At 38.9% G+C, this 16,056-nt stretch overlaps 1 protein-coding gene across 1 annotated transcript in view; it reads left to right on the forward strand.

The window, feature by feature from the left end:
• The window catches only part of EPRS1 (glutamyl-prolyl-tRNA synthetase 1), an 84,590-nt gene extending 71,045 nt beyond the window's left edge, over positions 1–13,545 (forward strand). Inside the window, 6 exon segments of the mRNA XM_023730868.1 lie at positions 257–454; positions 1,131–1,304; positions 4,994–5,154; positions 8,362–8,440; positions 12,978–13,042; positions 13,140–13,545. Of these exon segments, the coding sequence (XP_023586636.1) occupies positions 257–454; positions 1,131–1,304; positions 4,994–5,154; positions 8,362–8,440; positions 12,978–13,042; positions 13,140–13,290 (828 nt within the window). The 3' untranslated portion in view covers positions 13,291–13,545.
• Positions 13,546–16,056: the final 2,511 nt, after the last annotated feature.

The following is a 16,056-nucleotide window of genomic DNA, read 5'->3' on the forward strand; positions in this document are numbered from 1 at the left end:
GGGTCGCTGTGAGGATTACAGCCTAGGAACCCCTACGGGGCAGTCCTTCTGTCATATGGGGTCGCTGTGAGTCAGAATCAACTCGACAGCACACAATAAGTCTTGTTATATCAATTACACTTACATTTTAAAACCACATTTCCTATAAAAACAGGGAAAATAAAACTGGTTTAGTGCTTTTTTAAAACGTGTTCTTAATCCTCTTCAAAAGCATCATGGGTTATTAAAAATTAAAGCTTAAATTTCTCTGTTTTAGGGAGGAACATCACATCATTTAGGGCAGAATTTTTCCAAAATGTTTGAAATCATTTTTGAAGATCCAAAGAGCCCGGGAGAGAAGCAATTTGCCTATCAAAACTCGTGGGGCCTGACAACTCGGACAATTGGCGTTATGACTATGGTTCACGGGGACAACATGGGTTTGGTGTTGCCACCCCGTGTAGCCTGTGTTCAGGTAAGGAAAACATTTCTATTTATATCCCTTTTATGAAAATATAAGCCATGGTTACTAAAAGAATTTGAAAGTGTGATTCTTTTCTGAATATCATCCAGGTGGATTTCACTGAGATAGAAACAACATAGAATATAGTCTAGACCTTAGTATGTCATTTATGTTATTTATTACTTCTTACTCTTAATTTTTTAAGCTACTTTATGTAAGACTTTTTTAGAAATCAGTTTTTGAAGTGATTTATAATAGGTTAAATGAAGTTAGAGAATGAGGATGCATTTAGCATGAGCAAGAAGTAGCAGCTGACTGGTAGACTCTGTATGTAGATTGGTGATGCAAACAGTTAAGCACTTAACTGCTAGCAAAAAAGGTTGGCAGTTCGAACCCACCCAAGGCATCTCGGAAGACAGGCCTGGTGATCTGCTTCCAAACGGTCACAGCCTTGAAAACCCAATGGAGCAATTCTGCTCTGCACACATAGGGTCCCCATGAGTCAGAATCAACTAGACAGCAGCTAACAGCAACAACCTGTGTAGATTAGAAATGACACAAATGGGTTTGTGTTGAGTTTGACAGTCACTAGTAAGTTTTTAACTACTCAATAGTACACATGATATGCCTTCATTACTTCTGTATGCTGAGTCTTTATGTAAATCTGGGGCATTGTTCTGGGTTCTAGGTGGTGGTTATTCCTTGTGGCATCACAAATGCACTTTCTGAAGAAGACAAAGAAGCCCTGATCACAAAATGCAATGATTATCGGAAGCGGTTACTCAGAGTTAACATTCGCGTCAGAGTTGATCTGCGAGAGAACTATTCACCAGGTTGGAAGTTTAACCACTGGGAGCTCAAGGTGAATTCTTTAATTGTGGCTTTTACCCCCATGTCCCCAATTCGGACTTAGATTTTTTTCTCTCTACTTACACTTTTCTGCAACTTGAGGCGTTTTCATTCATTACTGTTCTCTGTTTGATAATTGTGAGGTTTTGTTTCTTCTCCTTTCCTTTAAAGAAGTATTGCACACCTACACAGTTCATAGCTTCGTAATATCAATTCCTAAAGTTTGTATATTGGCTAAATTTAAAATAGTTTCATAGAAGTTTGTTTTTGTTACGTTAGAATACGAATGATCCTAAAGACCTGGTCTAGGATTAATAAACCTCATAGGGTTAGTGTGCTAAAACGTTGATGTCAGGAATTCATATAGACATTTAAACAGTAAGGCCATCAGAATAGCAGTATGCGGGCATCACTTAGCTGTCATTGCTATAGAAAACCAGTAAAGCATCAGAGATTCATTTCATGCCTGAATTTCACACCACGTTGTTTTCACATTATTTCACACCAGTTTGTTGATTTTTATTTTGTATACATATACCAGTCTCCTCGATTCTGCTTTAATGCTTGTAATATAACTTTCATTGATTACATGTTTTCATTAATAGATGATCTATCTTAATTCCATTTTTCATACTTCTGGGTTTTAACATTTTTTTCTTACAATCTAACAGGGACTCTTATGGGATCTAGAAATTAGGAGTCAAGTCTGTATAAACCCACATTACAGGGAATGGGCTGAGGAGACGCAGTGGGATTTCAGTGCCAGGCTGTCACGGTCAGAGGCTCAGCGGTATTCAGAGTCCTCAGCCTGAATACACCCAGGGTCCCCAAAGTGGCTAATACTTATCACTTTATTGGTTGTAAATGGTCCCTGAGTTGAATCTTTGTGCTGAGGAATTTAATTATATTGTTATGGCTTCCCTTTTTTATAATAACACTTTCTCCTTTACACCGTCTCCTACCTTTAATGAAGACTTTGAAGATGAATTTTTTCTCTGTAATTTCCCCTTTCATTGCTTTTTTTTTTTAACTTAGAAAAAGCTATTGTGGTTCCAGTAGCCACTTCTCTAAATCAGTTTATACTTGCCTGTTAATTATTACTTTTATCGGAACCTTGGTGGTGAGTGGTTAAGAGCTCAGGCTGCTAGCCGAAAGGTCAGCAGTTCGAATCCACCAGCCGCTCCTTGGAAACCCTATAGTGCAGTTCTGCTCTGTCCCTTAGGGTCGCTATGAGTTGGAATTGACTCCATGGCAATGGGTTTTGTTTTTTTTGTTTTGTTTTGGGATATTAAATGTTAAAGGAGTAACTTTTTCTTGCCACTAGCTGGAATGAATTTCAAGGGGAAAAAAAGTCATCTGTGTTCACTTTTATTTCCCTCCTATTCTCCTTCCTCTTCTATCTCACCCTCCCCCTACTACTGACTTATCTTTTTCTCTGTCCCTGTCTTTTTTTAGTACCCTAGTGAGTCTGTACTGTGTGGGGAGGTATTCTTAGTAACAGCTGGGTCAGCTATAGCTTTCTTGTCCACGTTCCTCAGGAAAGAAAATAATGAACCTCAGTTCTAAACTTGATGCCTAAAATTAAAGAACATTGAGAATGAGAGTTTCATTAGCTAGTGAAGAATACTAATAATAGTACTTTTTAGTACCATTTTAGTTCCATTTCGTCCAAGAATTCCTGAGGAAAGAAGAATTTTGAGAGACCTAGATTCATATTCATTTGATAGAGATTCACTTTGTAAAGCCTGTATGTGTGTATGTATTGTAAAACTCCCTCAGAGATTAATAAATGAAGTATAATATGGTTTGATTGCCAAATCAGAACCCAACAACTCGCATAATTCTTCTTCAATACCCCTTCCTGTATTAGGAAAATAGAAAGGGGGAAAATAATATGAGTGAATAAACCACTTTTCTTTTTATTATGTTGAATGAAGAGAATTGAATTTCATGTTGCTGTTGACAAGCAAACAAAAAACCAAAACACAAGTGCTTTACAAGTAAATTATTAACTAATTATTTAGAAAAACCTACCAATAAAAGACCTACTTGTGTCTTTTTTTTATTTTTAATTTATTTTGTTACTGTTGTTGAGAATATACACAGCAGAACATACACCAAGTCAACAGTTTCTACATGTCCTGCTTAGTGACACTGATCGTGCAACCATTCTCACCCTCCTTTACTGAGTTGTTCCTCATTAACAAATCCACTGCCTTCTAAGGTGCCTATCTGACGTTTCAAGTCGCTGTTGTCAATCTGATCCCATATAGATAGTTCTCAAAAGAACTTAATGCTCAAAGCAGACATTTTTTACTAGTTAAGCTAAACCACTGTTTGGTTTTAAGAAAACTTCAGGGGTTATTTTTGGCTTAAGGTTTAAAGATTATCTCAGGGCAGTAGTTTCAGGGGTTTGTCCAACCTTCATGGCTCTAGGAAGTGGCTCCAGGAAGTCTGGAGTCCATGAGAATTTGAAATTCTGTTCTGCATTTTTACCCTTTTGATCAGGATTCAACTTTAGAATCTTTGATCAGGATGTTCAGTAACGGTAGCCAAGCACCATCCAGTTCTTCTGGTCTCATGGCAAAGGAGGCAGTTAGCCACACTTTAGAGACCAACTGTCGTGTCTTGGATGGCCGGTGTTTTTATTTTCCACTATCCTCTTTCAAATACCCTTTTCTCTCTTCTTTGGGAACAATATTTTTGTTTTTCTACCTCTGTGTCATTACTTGTGCTGATTCTTCCACTTGGTTTGTAAATATTTTTATCTTGACACAATCACAAACTTAAAGTAGAACTAAGTACAGTATAAATAATTGGTTTTTCCCTGAACCATTTGAGAGTAAGATGCTTAACTGATGCTCCATCACCCTGCAGACACATTCTCCTTGGGAACTTGTTAGTAGAAATATAAATTACCAGGCCCTATACCTGACTTAGGAACCCTGGTGGTGCAGTGGTTAAAGCAATTGACTGCTAACTAAAAGGTTGGCGGTTCAAAACCACCAGCGGCTCCACAGGAGAAAGACGTGGCAGTCCACGATTTACAGCCTTGGAAACCCTATGGAGTTTTACAAATTCAATGCCTCTAAGGTTCCTATCTAACATTCCAAGTTAGAATCAACTCAGTGGCAGTGGGTTTGTTTTTCGGGTTTATACCTGACTTATTTAAGAAACTCTGGGGGTGGGGACCAGTAATCTGTCTTTTAACAAGCCCTCTGAGTGCTTCTGGTTCATGCTGAAGATGGACCATCCAGAGCTAGAGCTTCCCAACCAAAGCCCGCCATTGTGCCATGAGTGGTGCACGGATGTGCCACGGCCCTGCTCCCTCAGTGGTTTGGGGTGACTTAGCCTCAAGAAGCCTTCTCTGTTTCCTCCAATGTCCACTACAGATATAGTTTTCCATGGGTGCTATGTGAGAAAAATTGAGAATGCTGATCCTAGATAATTACTCTCTTATATTTTTCCATCGAGAGCTTCCTTAGCTCAGAACCACTCAGGCAGCAGATTTTTTCCTTAGGTTTATGCCGTCTTATTGGTATAGATTTCTGTAATATCTCAGAAATATTACCTTTTTTTTTCTTACTTGGTTATGCATGTTTTTTGAGTTTTTATGGTTTATAGTACACAAACCCATAGAATAACTCTGTCTTCATGTGAAAGCATACATGTGTTATTTCAACTGCCTTTTTTGTTCCACAGGGAGTTCCAATTAGACTTGAAGTGGGGCCACGTGACATGAAGAGCTGTCAGTTTGTAGCTGTCAGACGAGATACTGGAGAAAAGCTGACAGTCACTGAAAATGAGGCTGAGACTAAACTCCAGGCCCTTCTGGACGACATCCATGTTAACCTGTACACAAGGTTCGTTCCTTCAGGTTGTTATGTATCTCTCTCGTCTTCAAATCCTCCTCAACAAAACCTTGGCGTTTCCTTCTGTTGTCAGGGCCCAACAACAACAACTCACTTCAGGGCTCAAGAAATCCTGCCTTGGAAGGAATGAACTCGTTTTAGTTTTTGGCTTTGCTCCTAACTTTATGAGTTTTTAGGCAGGTGATTTTGTTCCTGTCAGCTTACTTGGCCTAAAATGGGGCTGATAATGAGTATCTTGAGGGGGTTATTTCAAGGATTTATTTGGTCTACAACTGAAAAATACATTTGAAGTTTGTTTGCACTCACGACAGGTGATAATGTCCGAGATGAACTGTTAGAAAGCTGCCTGTGCTTGTTCGAATAGGGCATTTTAGCGCAGTGGTTCTTTTCCTGGTTCTTTCTGTGGTCACCTGGGAGCTTTGGGAACACACGCAGACCTGAGCCTCACACCTGGAGATTGCCATTCGTTAGGGTTTAGGTTCTGGTTGTCTGTAGTATTAAAATGTTCTCTGTGGGAGTCAGGTGCATGCCCCTAGGCAGGAAACCTCTAAAAAGCATTTTTTTATTGACATTTCTGTTTAATAAATTTGTTAATATAGCTGCATAAAGGAACATTTTTTTCCCATGAGAAGCTATCAGTGAATTTATTTTTATTTTGAATGAAAAGAACAAGAACCTTTAAAAACATATTATTTTTTCAGTTGGTCCTTTTGACATCGTGGTTAAGAACTCAGTGGCTAACCAAAAGGTCAGCAGTTCAAATCCACCAGCCACTTCTTGGAAACCCTATGGGGCAGTTCTACTCTGTCCTGTAGGGTCGCCATGAGTCAGAATCGACTCAACAGCAACGGGTTTGTTTTTTGTTTTTTTAACACTTCTATAAGCTCTTTGAGGACAGAATCTTTTTCTTATTTATTCATTTAAATGTTATCTTCTGTGGTAATACAAAAATTAGAATGTATGAGCAGGTACTCAGTACGTATTTGCCTGATGAATCTATTAATAAATAAGTGATATTTTTGTAGAAGTTCTTTCCAAGCCTCTTCCCTCTCACTTACATCCAAGTTTTCTATTTTTTTTATTAAATCATTTGTATTTAGATAGTTTACTTTCAGCAGTGATTTTTTTATTTGTAAAATTTTTTTCTATTAGGTATACATGCTCATTGTAGAAAATATAAATACTAAAAAATACAAAGACAATATAAAACTATCTGTAATTTTACCATCCAGAGGTAATCAATGGAAGCATTCTGGTCTATGTCCTTGTTTTTTATGAGTGGTGAATGTGAGTGTATGTTGTTGAGATCCTGTGTAAATTTAGATTATACTTTTTTGTTTAACATGAGATTTTCTTAATGATAATTAAGTTTTGATTTTTTCATTGTTTTTAATCTTATGCATTGCAATGACTGTTTATAAAATATATGTTTATTGAATAAATCTGAGTTCTAGATAGAATTAAAAAAGGTAGCTTAGGATAACACTACTTTCATATTTTAAAAGGTATCAAATTATACTAGCTTGTGGGGAGACCCTTGTTTTACGTAACGCAAAGAAAGTAACGTATAAATTAATATATTAAGGACGTGGTGACATGGACTCTGTCAAAGGTTTGGATTGTTTCTAGGATTATTTTACACACGTTAGACTATTAATTTTATAACATGAAGTTATTGAACACATATTTTTTGTTTAAAAAGTTCTGTACGACTAAGTAGACTAAGCTGCTGTAACAAAAAGACCACCGAAGTTCAGGAGTTTAAAGAACAACTTCACTGTTCTTTCCTGGGACAGACACATGTGAGATGAGTGTTTCAGGTCTGCGGGTGGCTCTGCTTCCCATGGTTACGCAGGAACCCAAGTTATTTACATTTTATTGGTTCTGCCATCCCCTAAGGTCCCTGGGTTTACACTCGGCTACTAAACGAAAGGTTGCTTTTCTAATACACCCAGAGACACCTTGGAAGAAAGACCTGATCTACTTCCATAAGATTATGGCCATTGAAAACCCTATGGAGCACAGTTCTACTTTGACACACGTGGGGTTGCCATGAGTCACAATCAACTCAATGGCAGCAGGTTTTTGGTTTTTATCCTCTAGGCCTTGTTACTTATATGGTCAAAACTGGATCACGGTCATCCCCATCCAGGTTATTACAGGTTGGGAAATGGGAAGAACATGCAGGAGGCATGTCCACTGTCTCACAGGCTAAGCCTGGGAAGCAGCATATGACTTTCCTCAGATCGCGTTGCTGTAACTTAGTCACGTGGGCCCATCTCCCTACAAGGAAGCTGGGAAACAGAGTCCAGTTAGGTGCTCTGGAAGAAGGGGAAACAGCTAGCAGCTACTGGTATGGAGTTCATGTGGTCTAAGCCCTGAGATTCAGTAAAGAAAAAATGCATCTTCTATGTCTTAGTCAGCACCCAGGAGAGATCCTCATGTGATGTGTGACATTGAATATAGGAAAGAAGAGCATTTATTTATATTTCTAAAACCTGAGGTTTTTATAAAAGGAAGTTATGTAGTATGTGATTATAACTTGAATAATGTCTATTTGTGTATTTTTTCCTTTCAAAACACTTCTATGCCTTTGTATTTGATTCTAATTAACTTAGTAGAATATTTTTCAATTTTATAGAAGGGAAAACTAAGACCAAAGAGGCTTAAAAAATAACCCAGAGCTAGTAAGTGGGCTAGCCAGGACTGGAATGTGGGTCAGTGGAGATCTAACAGCAGAGAAGAAACTATCACCCACTGTGTCTGGCACATTGCCCGTACATCTCATGCTCACAGTCATGCAACGAGGAGGTGACCGAGATTACTGGAGATCATTGGTAGTGACAAAGTGAGATTCAAATTGAGTTCTTCTAACTTCCAGGTTATCGTTCTTGCATTTAGTTATGCTTACCTGTAGCTGTCAAGTCAATTCCTACTCATAGCAACCCTGTAGGACAAAGTAGAACTGCCCCATAGCGTTTCCAAGGTTGTGACCTCTGCGGAAACAGACTGCTGCATCTTTCTCCCATGCAGCTGCTGGTGGGTTCAAACTACCAACCTTTCAGTTAGCAGCTGACCGCTTTAACCACTGCACCATCAAGGCTCCTTCAGTTATGCTTAGCTTATGTATTTTATTAAAAAGAACTTTGTCATGTTTGTAAGAAAAATGATGTATTCTTTCTAATTTTTCTTTGGTAGAGCTTCTGAAGACCTTAAGACTCATATGGTTGTGGCAAATACAATGGAAGACTTTCAGAAAGCACTAGATTCTGGAAAGGTAAGAGACTTCAGAAAAGTTTTGAATATAAAAATATTTCACTAAAGTTTATTTAAGACCCATTGAATTAATGCCTGGTATTAATCATACAAAGAGATTATATATTACTCAGCATTATGTACTCTTTATTTTCCACTGGCCTTCCAAAGCATTACAACCTTTATCATTTTTGAATAACACCGTGTGAACTGATTATGTCAAAGCTTTTTCTTACGCCTGATATACTGGCTAAACAACATTCATTCTCTTTTACCACTAGTCTTCATTACTGTAAGTTTTCATTTTGTCCTTCAAGTTCGACGCAAGTTCCTAACATAGGCGTTGTGCTAGCTGAGGAACTGTGATGTGCAGGTTTCAAAAGCAAGGTGTGAAAAGTCCGTTTCTTCCAATTCCCTGCCCAGACATCCTTCTCCAGATCTTAATTGCTCGAATTTCTGAATAACGTGGGGAGAAGAGAATTACTGCACATGTCTAAACCTGTTTGTCAGAATGAGTGGCTACTTCTGGCTCCTTAAAATTACCTAGGTTTTTGTAATTAGGTAGGTAATGTCTCTTTAAGATTTCATAGATTTTATGTATTGTGCGTATGCAGCTGTTCCTAGCCTAAACCTTTACTTGTTATAAGGAAGTGATCTTGATCTTCAAAGTTATTGATTACTGGGATGAATCACTTATGAACTTTAATATTCTGGTATACGTGTTTGAATATACAACCAGGCCTGTGTCCCCAGGTCACAAATGAGAAAACCATGGCCCAGAATCTAAGTGAACTACCTCAAACCACACAGCAGCACAGCTGGTGCTGGAATTTAGATCCCTCTTCTAACTCAGTTTAATGCACTTTCCTGTTTATCGTTTTTTGTTTTTTTTTCAATTCATGCTGAGAATATAAAGCAAAGTATGGTTTTTTATGGTCTTAACCTATTAATATATCTCTGATTGCATGAGCCGGGCAAATTAATTAATCTCTCTGGCTCTCAATTTGCTAATCTGTAAAATGAGTGCACGATAGATAATCTCAAAATCATCTACGGATCTGTAATTCTACAGTATTTAATCTCCTGTTGGTTCCTGTGTAACCTTCACTTTTCTGGGTTCTATAATCTGTCACTTGACTCAGACTGCCTTCTTCTAAGACAAGGCTAGAGAATGGATAGCCATCTGACACAGTGTGTATTTTTCCTCTTACTGTAATTTATTTTTGATTATTTTCTTTTTATTCCATTAAGTATTGAATCTTTTCATTTCCTTTATTATAGAAATATGGTAGTTGATTGCGCAATATAATGAAAGACATTGTGTAAGAGTTAATAAATCAATAGAGTAACATACCAGTTAATTTATGCTTTCACAGAAATGAATCCCAGCAGCTATTAGTGGAATCATATCTTTTATTCTAGTATTAGATAAGCTACTGTAGAGATTTCAACATCTGTTCTAAGGGCATAAGGTATTTAGTTGTATGTCCAGAGAACGTATAGGGATGAGAAAACACGTTGTGCTTCTTGTATTTAGTAGTCACTTCCATCTCTCACTTTACCTTGTGTTGGTCAGAGTGGATGTGCTGACTGAAGATCAAACTACTGGAAATGAAATTGTATTTACTAGGAGGAGAGAAGGAAGAAGGGAGCTTTGGAACTTGAATGTAGTTGAAAATTTGATTTTTTGCTCTTCCCTACTGGTATGAATGGAAAAAAAAGTTGTAATTTTCACACCTTTGATTTATAGGACTTGATTTTAGTAAATTTTTTCATGTGGAGTGTGTTAGTGCTGCTATAACAGAAATACCACAAGTGGATGGCTTTAGCAAACAAATTTATTCTCTCACAGGTTAGGAGGCTAGAGTCTGAACTCAGATCACCAGCTCTAGGGGAAGGCTTTCCCTCTCTTTTGGCTCTGGGGGAAGGTCTTTGTCACCTTTCAACATCTGTGGGCCTGGCATCCCTTGGAGAGCTCCAGGTGTCTTTGCATCAATCTTCCCCTGGCCTAGGAGGTTCTCAGCACAGGGACCCCAGGTCCAAAGGATGTGTCCAACTCCTGGCTCTTCTTTCTTGTTGGTACTGAGGTCCCTCTCTCTTTGCTCACTTCTCTCTCCTTTTATGTTTTGTAAGACAAAAGGTGATGCAGGCCATACCCCAGGGAAACTTCCCTTCCATTGGGTCACACCCGTGACCTAAGCAAGGGTGTTGCATCCCACCCTAATCCTCTTTAACATTACCTAATCTTGCTTCATTAACCACATGCAGAGATTAGGATTTACAACACAAAGGACAGTTACATCAGATCACAAAATGGAGGACAGCCACGCAACACTGGGAATCATGGCCTAGCCAAGCAGACACATATTTTGGGGGAACACAGTTCAGTCCATGACAGGGCGGATTTTACTTAAATGAAAAATAAATATTATCTATAAATAATATATATATTATGTCTTTATAGTTTCCATACATTACTCATCTACTTTATTGATCACTGTGATTTTTGAGCATTGATATGTCTCACCATTAACATTTTCCACTTAAACAATTTAAGAAATAACATTTTGCAAAAGATTGTCTTTTTAAAACATAGATATAGAAGTAATAAAACATTAAAAACCTTTCCATGGCTGAATAAATAGCCTAAAAATACATCCTGTCCTTTCATTTTAATGAATGATGTGCATAAATAACCAGATATTTCAGGTCTTATCACTTAAACCTTAATTTGAAGCTAGAAAAAAATAATAACATGATTTTTACAAAATCACCGTTTATTAAGTCCAGATATATTTAATAAAAGCTTTCCATGAATTTGTTCACATGCTACAACCATTTTAAATTAAAAAAATTTTTGCATTATTATTGTAGAACTACAAATCTTCTCAAAGCTTAGTATTTTTTCTTAAAAGAAAATAAGACTTTACTGTGAAATGGTTCAAGTTATAAAAATGTAGCCATAAATTTTTTAAGTTTAGTAAAATTTTCAAAGAAGCCAATTTTAGATTTATTACCCAAAGAGATTCTTTGTAATTAAGTCTTAATACTTTTATTATTGTATAATTAGAGACTGTTAGTAAAGTTTTTTCCTCGTTCTTTTATAGAATTTTAAGCAATATTTTTATGAATATACATTTTTCCTGTTTTTTGTTTGTATAAATGCTAATGATTTACCAAGTCTCAATACAGGGAAGTAACTTTGTGTTATTTCAGCTCTAGCTCTAGGTTTGTAATTGCTTCCATTTTCATTTTGCACAAATAATATCTATATTAAAATAAAAAAAAAAAAAAGCTTATTATTGCCATTGCTGCCACATTTCCCTCACCCACCTGCTCCTACCTCCCAGGATTTGCCTAGTGAATTATCAACTCTTTATTGTCCTAAGACAGATTATCAAAATAACAGCTTGTCTACTTTGGGAATTGGGCTAACACATTTTACTGAGTAAACATAAAAGACTTAAATAGTTAACCCTTCCTCACCCTGCAATAATGTTCACTGGATGAATTACTCGGTTTTCTGGAACTTCCCAATCTCTATTTACTTTTACTTTATTTCTCCCTAGAGAAGCCCTTTGAGACCTTTAACTAAATCCTAAAAGCAAGGACAGGTTTGCAGGAGGGACTTTTCATTTGAGCATGGAATATGTGGCTGGGAATGTCGAACAGGAGTTGATAGGGAAGCTGGATAACTTCCTAGCTGCTTATAAGCTGGGCATTCCTGCTGAGTGGGGATTATCCACACTTCGGCTCCTCCTACCAGTGACACTGGTGTCCAGATTACGTAATAGTTAGGTCAGGCAAACCCCATTTTGAAAAAGGCTCACTATGAAAATTTTAGTATTCAGAACTGGAAGGAATCTCAATGCTTGTCTAGTCCAACATAATAAAGGAAAACCAAGGACTAGAGAGTTTCAAACAGGTAGTGGATTTCAAACTTTTGATAGAATCCCAGGTCTCCTGATTGTGCCCATTATTCTATGTGGTCTCATGATGAAAAATGGCAAGGTTGCTTTTTTCCAGTACAAAAGGATTTTTGATCTTCGGGTACCCTCGCACTTTAAAAAATGAATCACTTCCCTTACCGTGTTGAGACAGTTGTGGCATAAAGTGAAGACTGTCTGATTTTTATTAACACTTAAAAAATCCATTTACTACTTACAGTCTCCCTTTTATCCTCCCAGTCAGCACTCTGACGGGGAGAGCAGGCAGTGGTCCAGAACTGAGGTGGGGGAGTACACCTGGGTGGAGGCTCAGGGCTGCTCCCGCCTGTTCAGCTTTTCAGCATCACCCTGTAGTCAGTTTGCTGGGACGTTTTCGTGTATCGTAAAGATGTCTTTCTTGTGCCTTGATGTTCTGCAGCGTGTGAATATTAGAGAAACATTTTTTCTTTCTCTTGTGCCTTCTGAGTAAAGTCCCCAGCAGGTTTGCAAAGGTCTCACAGCTTGAAAAAGAGTGGACACCTGTCCATTTAGCTTGTAAGTTTAATAGATAACTCAAATGTTGCCTTTTATAGAATAGAAGGAGTTACGAGTACTGAATACTTTTTTTCTTAGATTGCTCAGATTCCATTCTGTGGAGAAACTGACTGTGAAGACTGGATCAAAAAAACCACTGCCAGGTAAGCATAACTAACAGGTAGAATGTTTGCGGTGTTGCAGTGGACCAGAATAGAGGCGTATCGCGTACGTGAATGGACTTCTTGTTTTTTATTTCAGGGATCAAGATCTTGAACCTGGTGCTCCATCCATGGGCGCTAAAAGCCTTTGCATCCCCTTCAAACCACTCTGTGAGCTGCAGCCTGGAGCCACGTGCATCTGTGGCAAGACCCCTGCCAAGTACTACACCTTGTTTGGCCGTAGTTACTGAGCGGTAAAACAAAAGCCTATTGCCAGTCCTCCTCACTTTTTAAGAAATTGGTATTATTATGTTCCCAGATATAGTCAATATTTTGATTTTTTTTTTTAAATAAAAGTTCTAAAAGCAGGTCATACGAGACAAACAACTATTCTTATGCCTAAATTAACAGTGAAAAAAAGACTCTTCTGTAAACAACCCCAATAATAAATATTATGACTTAATAATGTTTTTTGTATTCCTTTGTTTCTGAAATACCTGAATTACATACTACACGGAAATCCCTTTGAAGAGAGAAACATACAGTCTACCTGCATTATTCACGGATTCCGTGTTTGTGAATTCGCCTGTTCACTGACACTGATTTGTAACCTCAAAATCAATACCCGTGGGGCTTCCGTGGTCGTTCGTCGACGTGCAAAGTTGCGGACGTTGGAATCGCCGGAGGCGCAGGTTCCCAGCTGAGGCCAGGCAGAGCCACGCTCTGCCTTCTCCTTTCAGCTCCCCTGCTGTAAACAAGTGTCCTCTTCTGGGCTCCTTAGTGCCATGTTTCCACATTTCTGTGTTTTTGTTGGTGACGTAGCAGCGTGCTGAAGTGCTGCCTGTGCTTCTGAGCACAGGAAGGCTGCGACGTGCCTTACAGAGAAAATACCCGCGTTAGGTAAGCTTCATTCAGGCAGGAGTTACAGTGCTGCTGGCCGTGAGTTCAGTGTTAGTGAATCAATGAGACATATGAAATAAGGTGTCTTTAAAAAACACATCAAACCAGGTATGTGTTCACTGGTGGATGAAGACTGCCAGCTTCTCCCAGGGACCTTACCCCGTGTACTTCTGGGGCGGTGGTTTCGTGTTTGCTCACTCAGTGTTCACGGTGACTGCGGAACATAATTCCTGTGAATAAGAAGAATCAACTCTAATTAAAACCCAGGTCACTGTTCCTGATCTAACCACTCCTTGTGTTGTCTCAGTCCTTGAGCCACCAACCACCCCTTTTTCTTATATCTTGAAGCACTTCCTTTCCATAGCTCGCTCTACTGAATCTGCAATTGCCCTAAATCTTTCTGTTTAAAAAAAAAAAATCACGAATGGAGAGAAAAAAAAAATAAGCTCTTCCTTGATTCTCTCGCCCTGCAGTTGCTATCTGCTCTTCAAGAAAAGTCCCAGATTCTGAAGTGATCCCGTCCTCCTTTCTCCTTACCCTGCCCGCTCTCCTCGGCGTGCACGCCACACCACAATTTCCGCTGTGATCCCTGAGGACGCCCCTGATGGACGCCGACGTTCAGGTGTTAGTGCTTGTCTTTCCGTATCCCTCGGCTGCATTTGGTGCTCTTTTTAGTATAATCACTCCTGTGACTCTTTCTTAGTTACGGGTCTCTTTCCCTGGCTCTTCTTCCTTGGCCCGTTCCTTAGACATCGGCTTACCATACTTCCATACTTGGCCCTCTTTTCATGCTACCTAATCGGCCCCATCTAATCCCATGGTTTTAAATAACATTAATTAGGTGATGAATCCAACGTTTGTATCTCTAGTTTTGAGCTCTGGACTTTTATTCCTACTGCATACTGAAGTTTTTTCAGTGTTCCATGAACATTTCAGGTCAGGTCAACATGTCCCCAAAACCTCATTTCATCTTCCACCCTTAGACCTGTTCCTCCTATAGTAATTTCCTGCCTGGAACATTAGAACTGCCAAAACGCACCCAGTAACCCAAGCCAGAAATTTGAGAGTCTTTCTAGGCAGCCCCTACAACACCCTGTCACCCACATTCCTTCTGCCAGCAAAACATAGTGCTGTTATGGCTCATGTAATTGTTGTTACTTGCTGTCGAGTGGCGACCTTCCGTATAACAAAACAAAATGGTGCCCGGTCCTGCACCATCTTGATGATGGTTGGTGTGCTCGAGTCCATTGTGGCCTTCTAACCTAGCGAGCTCATCTTCCAGCACGGCATCAGACAGTATTCTACTGTTATACATAGGGTTCAATTAGCTAATTTTTTGAAGTAGGTCACAAGGCCTTTCTTCTTTGTCTTAGTCTGGAAGCGCCACTGAAACCTGTCAACCATGGAGGACCCTGCCGGTATTTGAAATACCAGTGACATAGCTTCCAGCGTCATAGCTACATGCAAGCCACCACAGAACGACACACTGACAGGCGGGAGGTGGTGGTCCCCTTTCATAGTTGTCGAGATTTTATTCAGACCTTGTTACCTCCTGTGTTGATCACAGCAGTGGCCCCCAGTCTCATGTCCAGGCCAGTCTCCTTGTTACCATAGGTGTTGGTTTTGTTTTTTCTCCCTAATGTGCAATTTCTGCACATTTTTCTTCCCCTGAAAATTCTTCTGTGGCTCCCCATCAAGTACAGGATAAAATTTAAACCTTATAGCCTAGTGGACCCTACCTGTCCTGTCTCGTCTCGTACCAGTCCAGCACTGTCCTTGGCAATCTAGCTGTTTGGAGTGTCCTGTAAACAACGTGCCATTTTCTGTCTCTCTTCCTTTGCCTGTAATGCCTTTCACCCTTCATTTCCAGTCTGCCTGGTAAAGCTCTTACTTCACACGCTGTTCCAATACTCTTCACTTGGCAGTGATAAATACTCCAGTCAAGGGAAGTGACTTCAAAAACGATGTGGATTTTGAGCTGAGCTTTGAAGGATGAGTAGAATTTTTTTTTGCACTTTTTTTTTTTTTTATTGTACTTCAGGTGAAGGCTTACAGAACAAATAGTTTCTCATGAAACAGTAGTATACGTATTGTTTTATGACATTGCTTAACAACCC

This window comes from Trichechus manatus, unplaced genomic scaffold (assembly GCF_000243295.1).
Source record: "Trichechus manatus latirostris isolate Lorelei unplaced genomic scaffold, TriManLat1.0 scaffold00039, whole genome shotgun sequence".
Taxonomy (NCBI): Eukaryota; Metazoa; Chordata; class Mammalia; order Sirenia; family Trichechidae; genus Trichechus; species Trichechus manatus.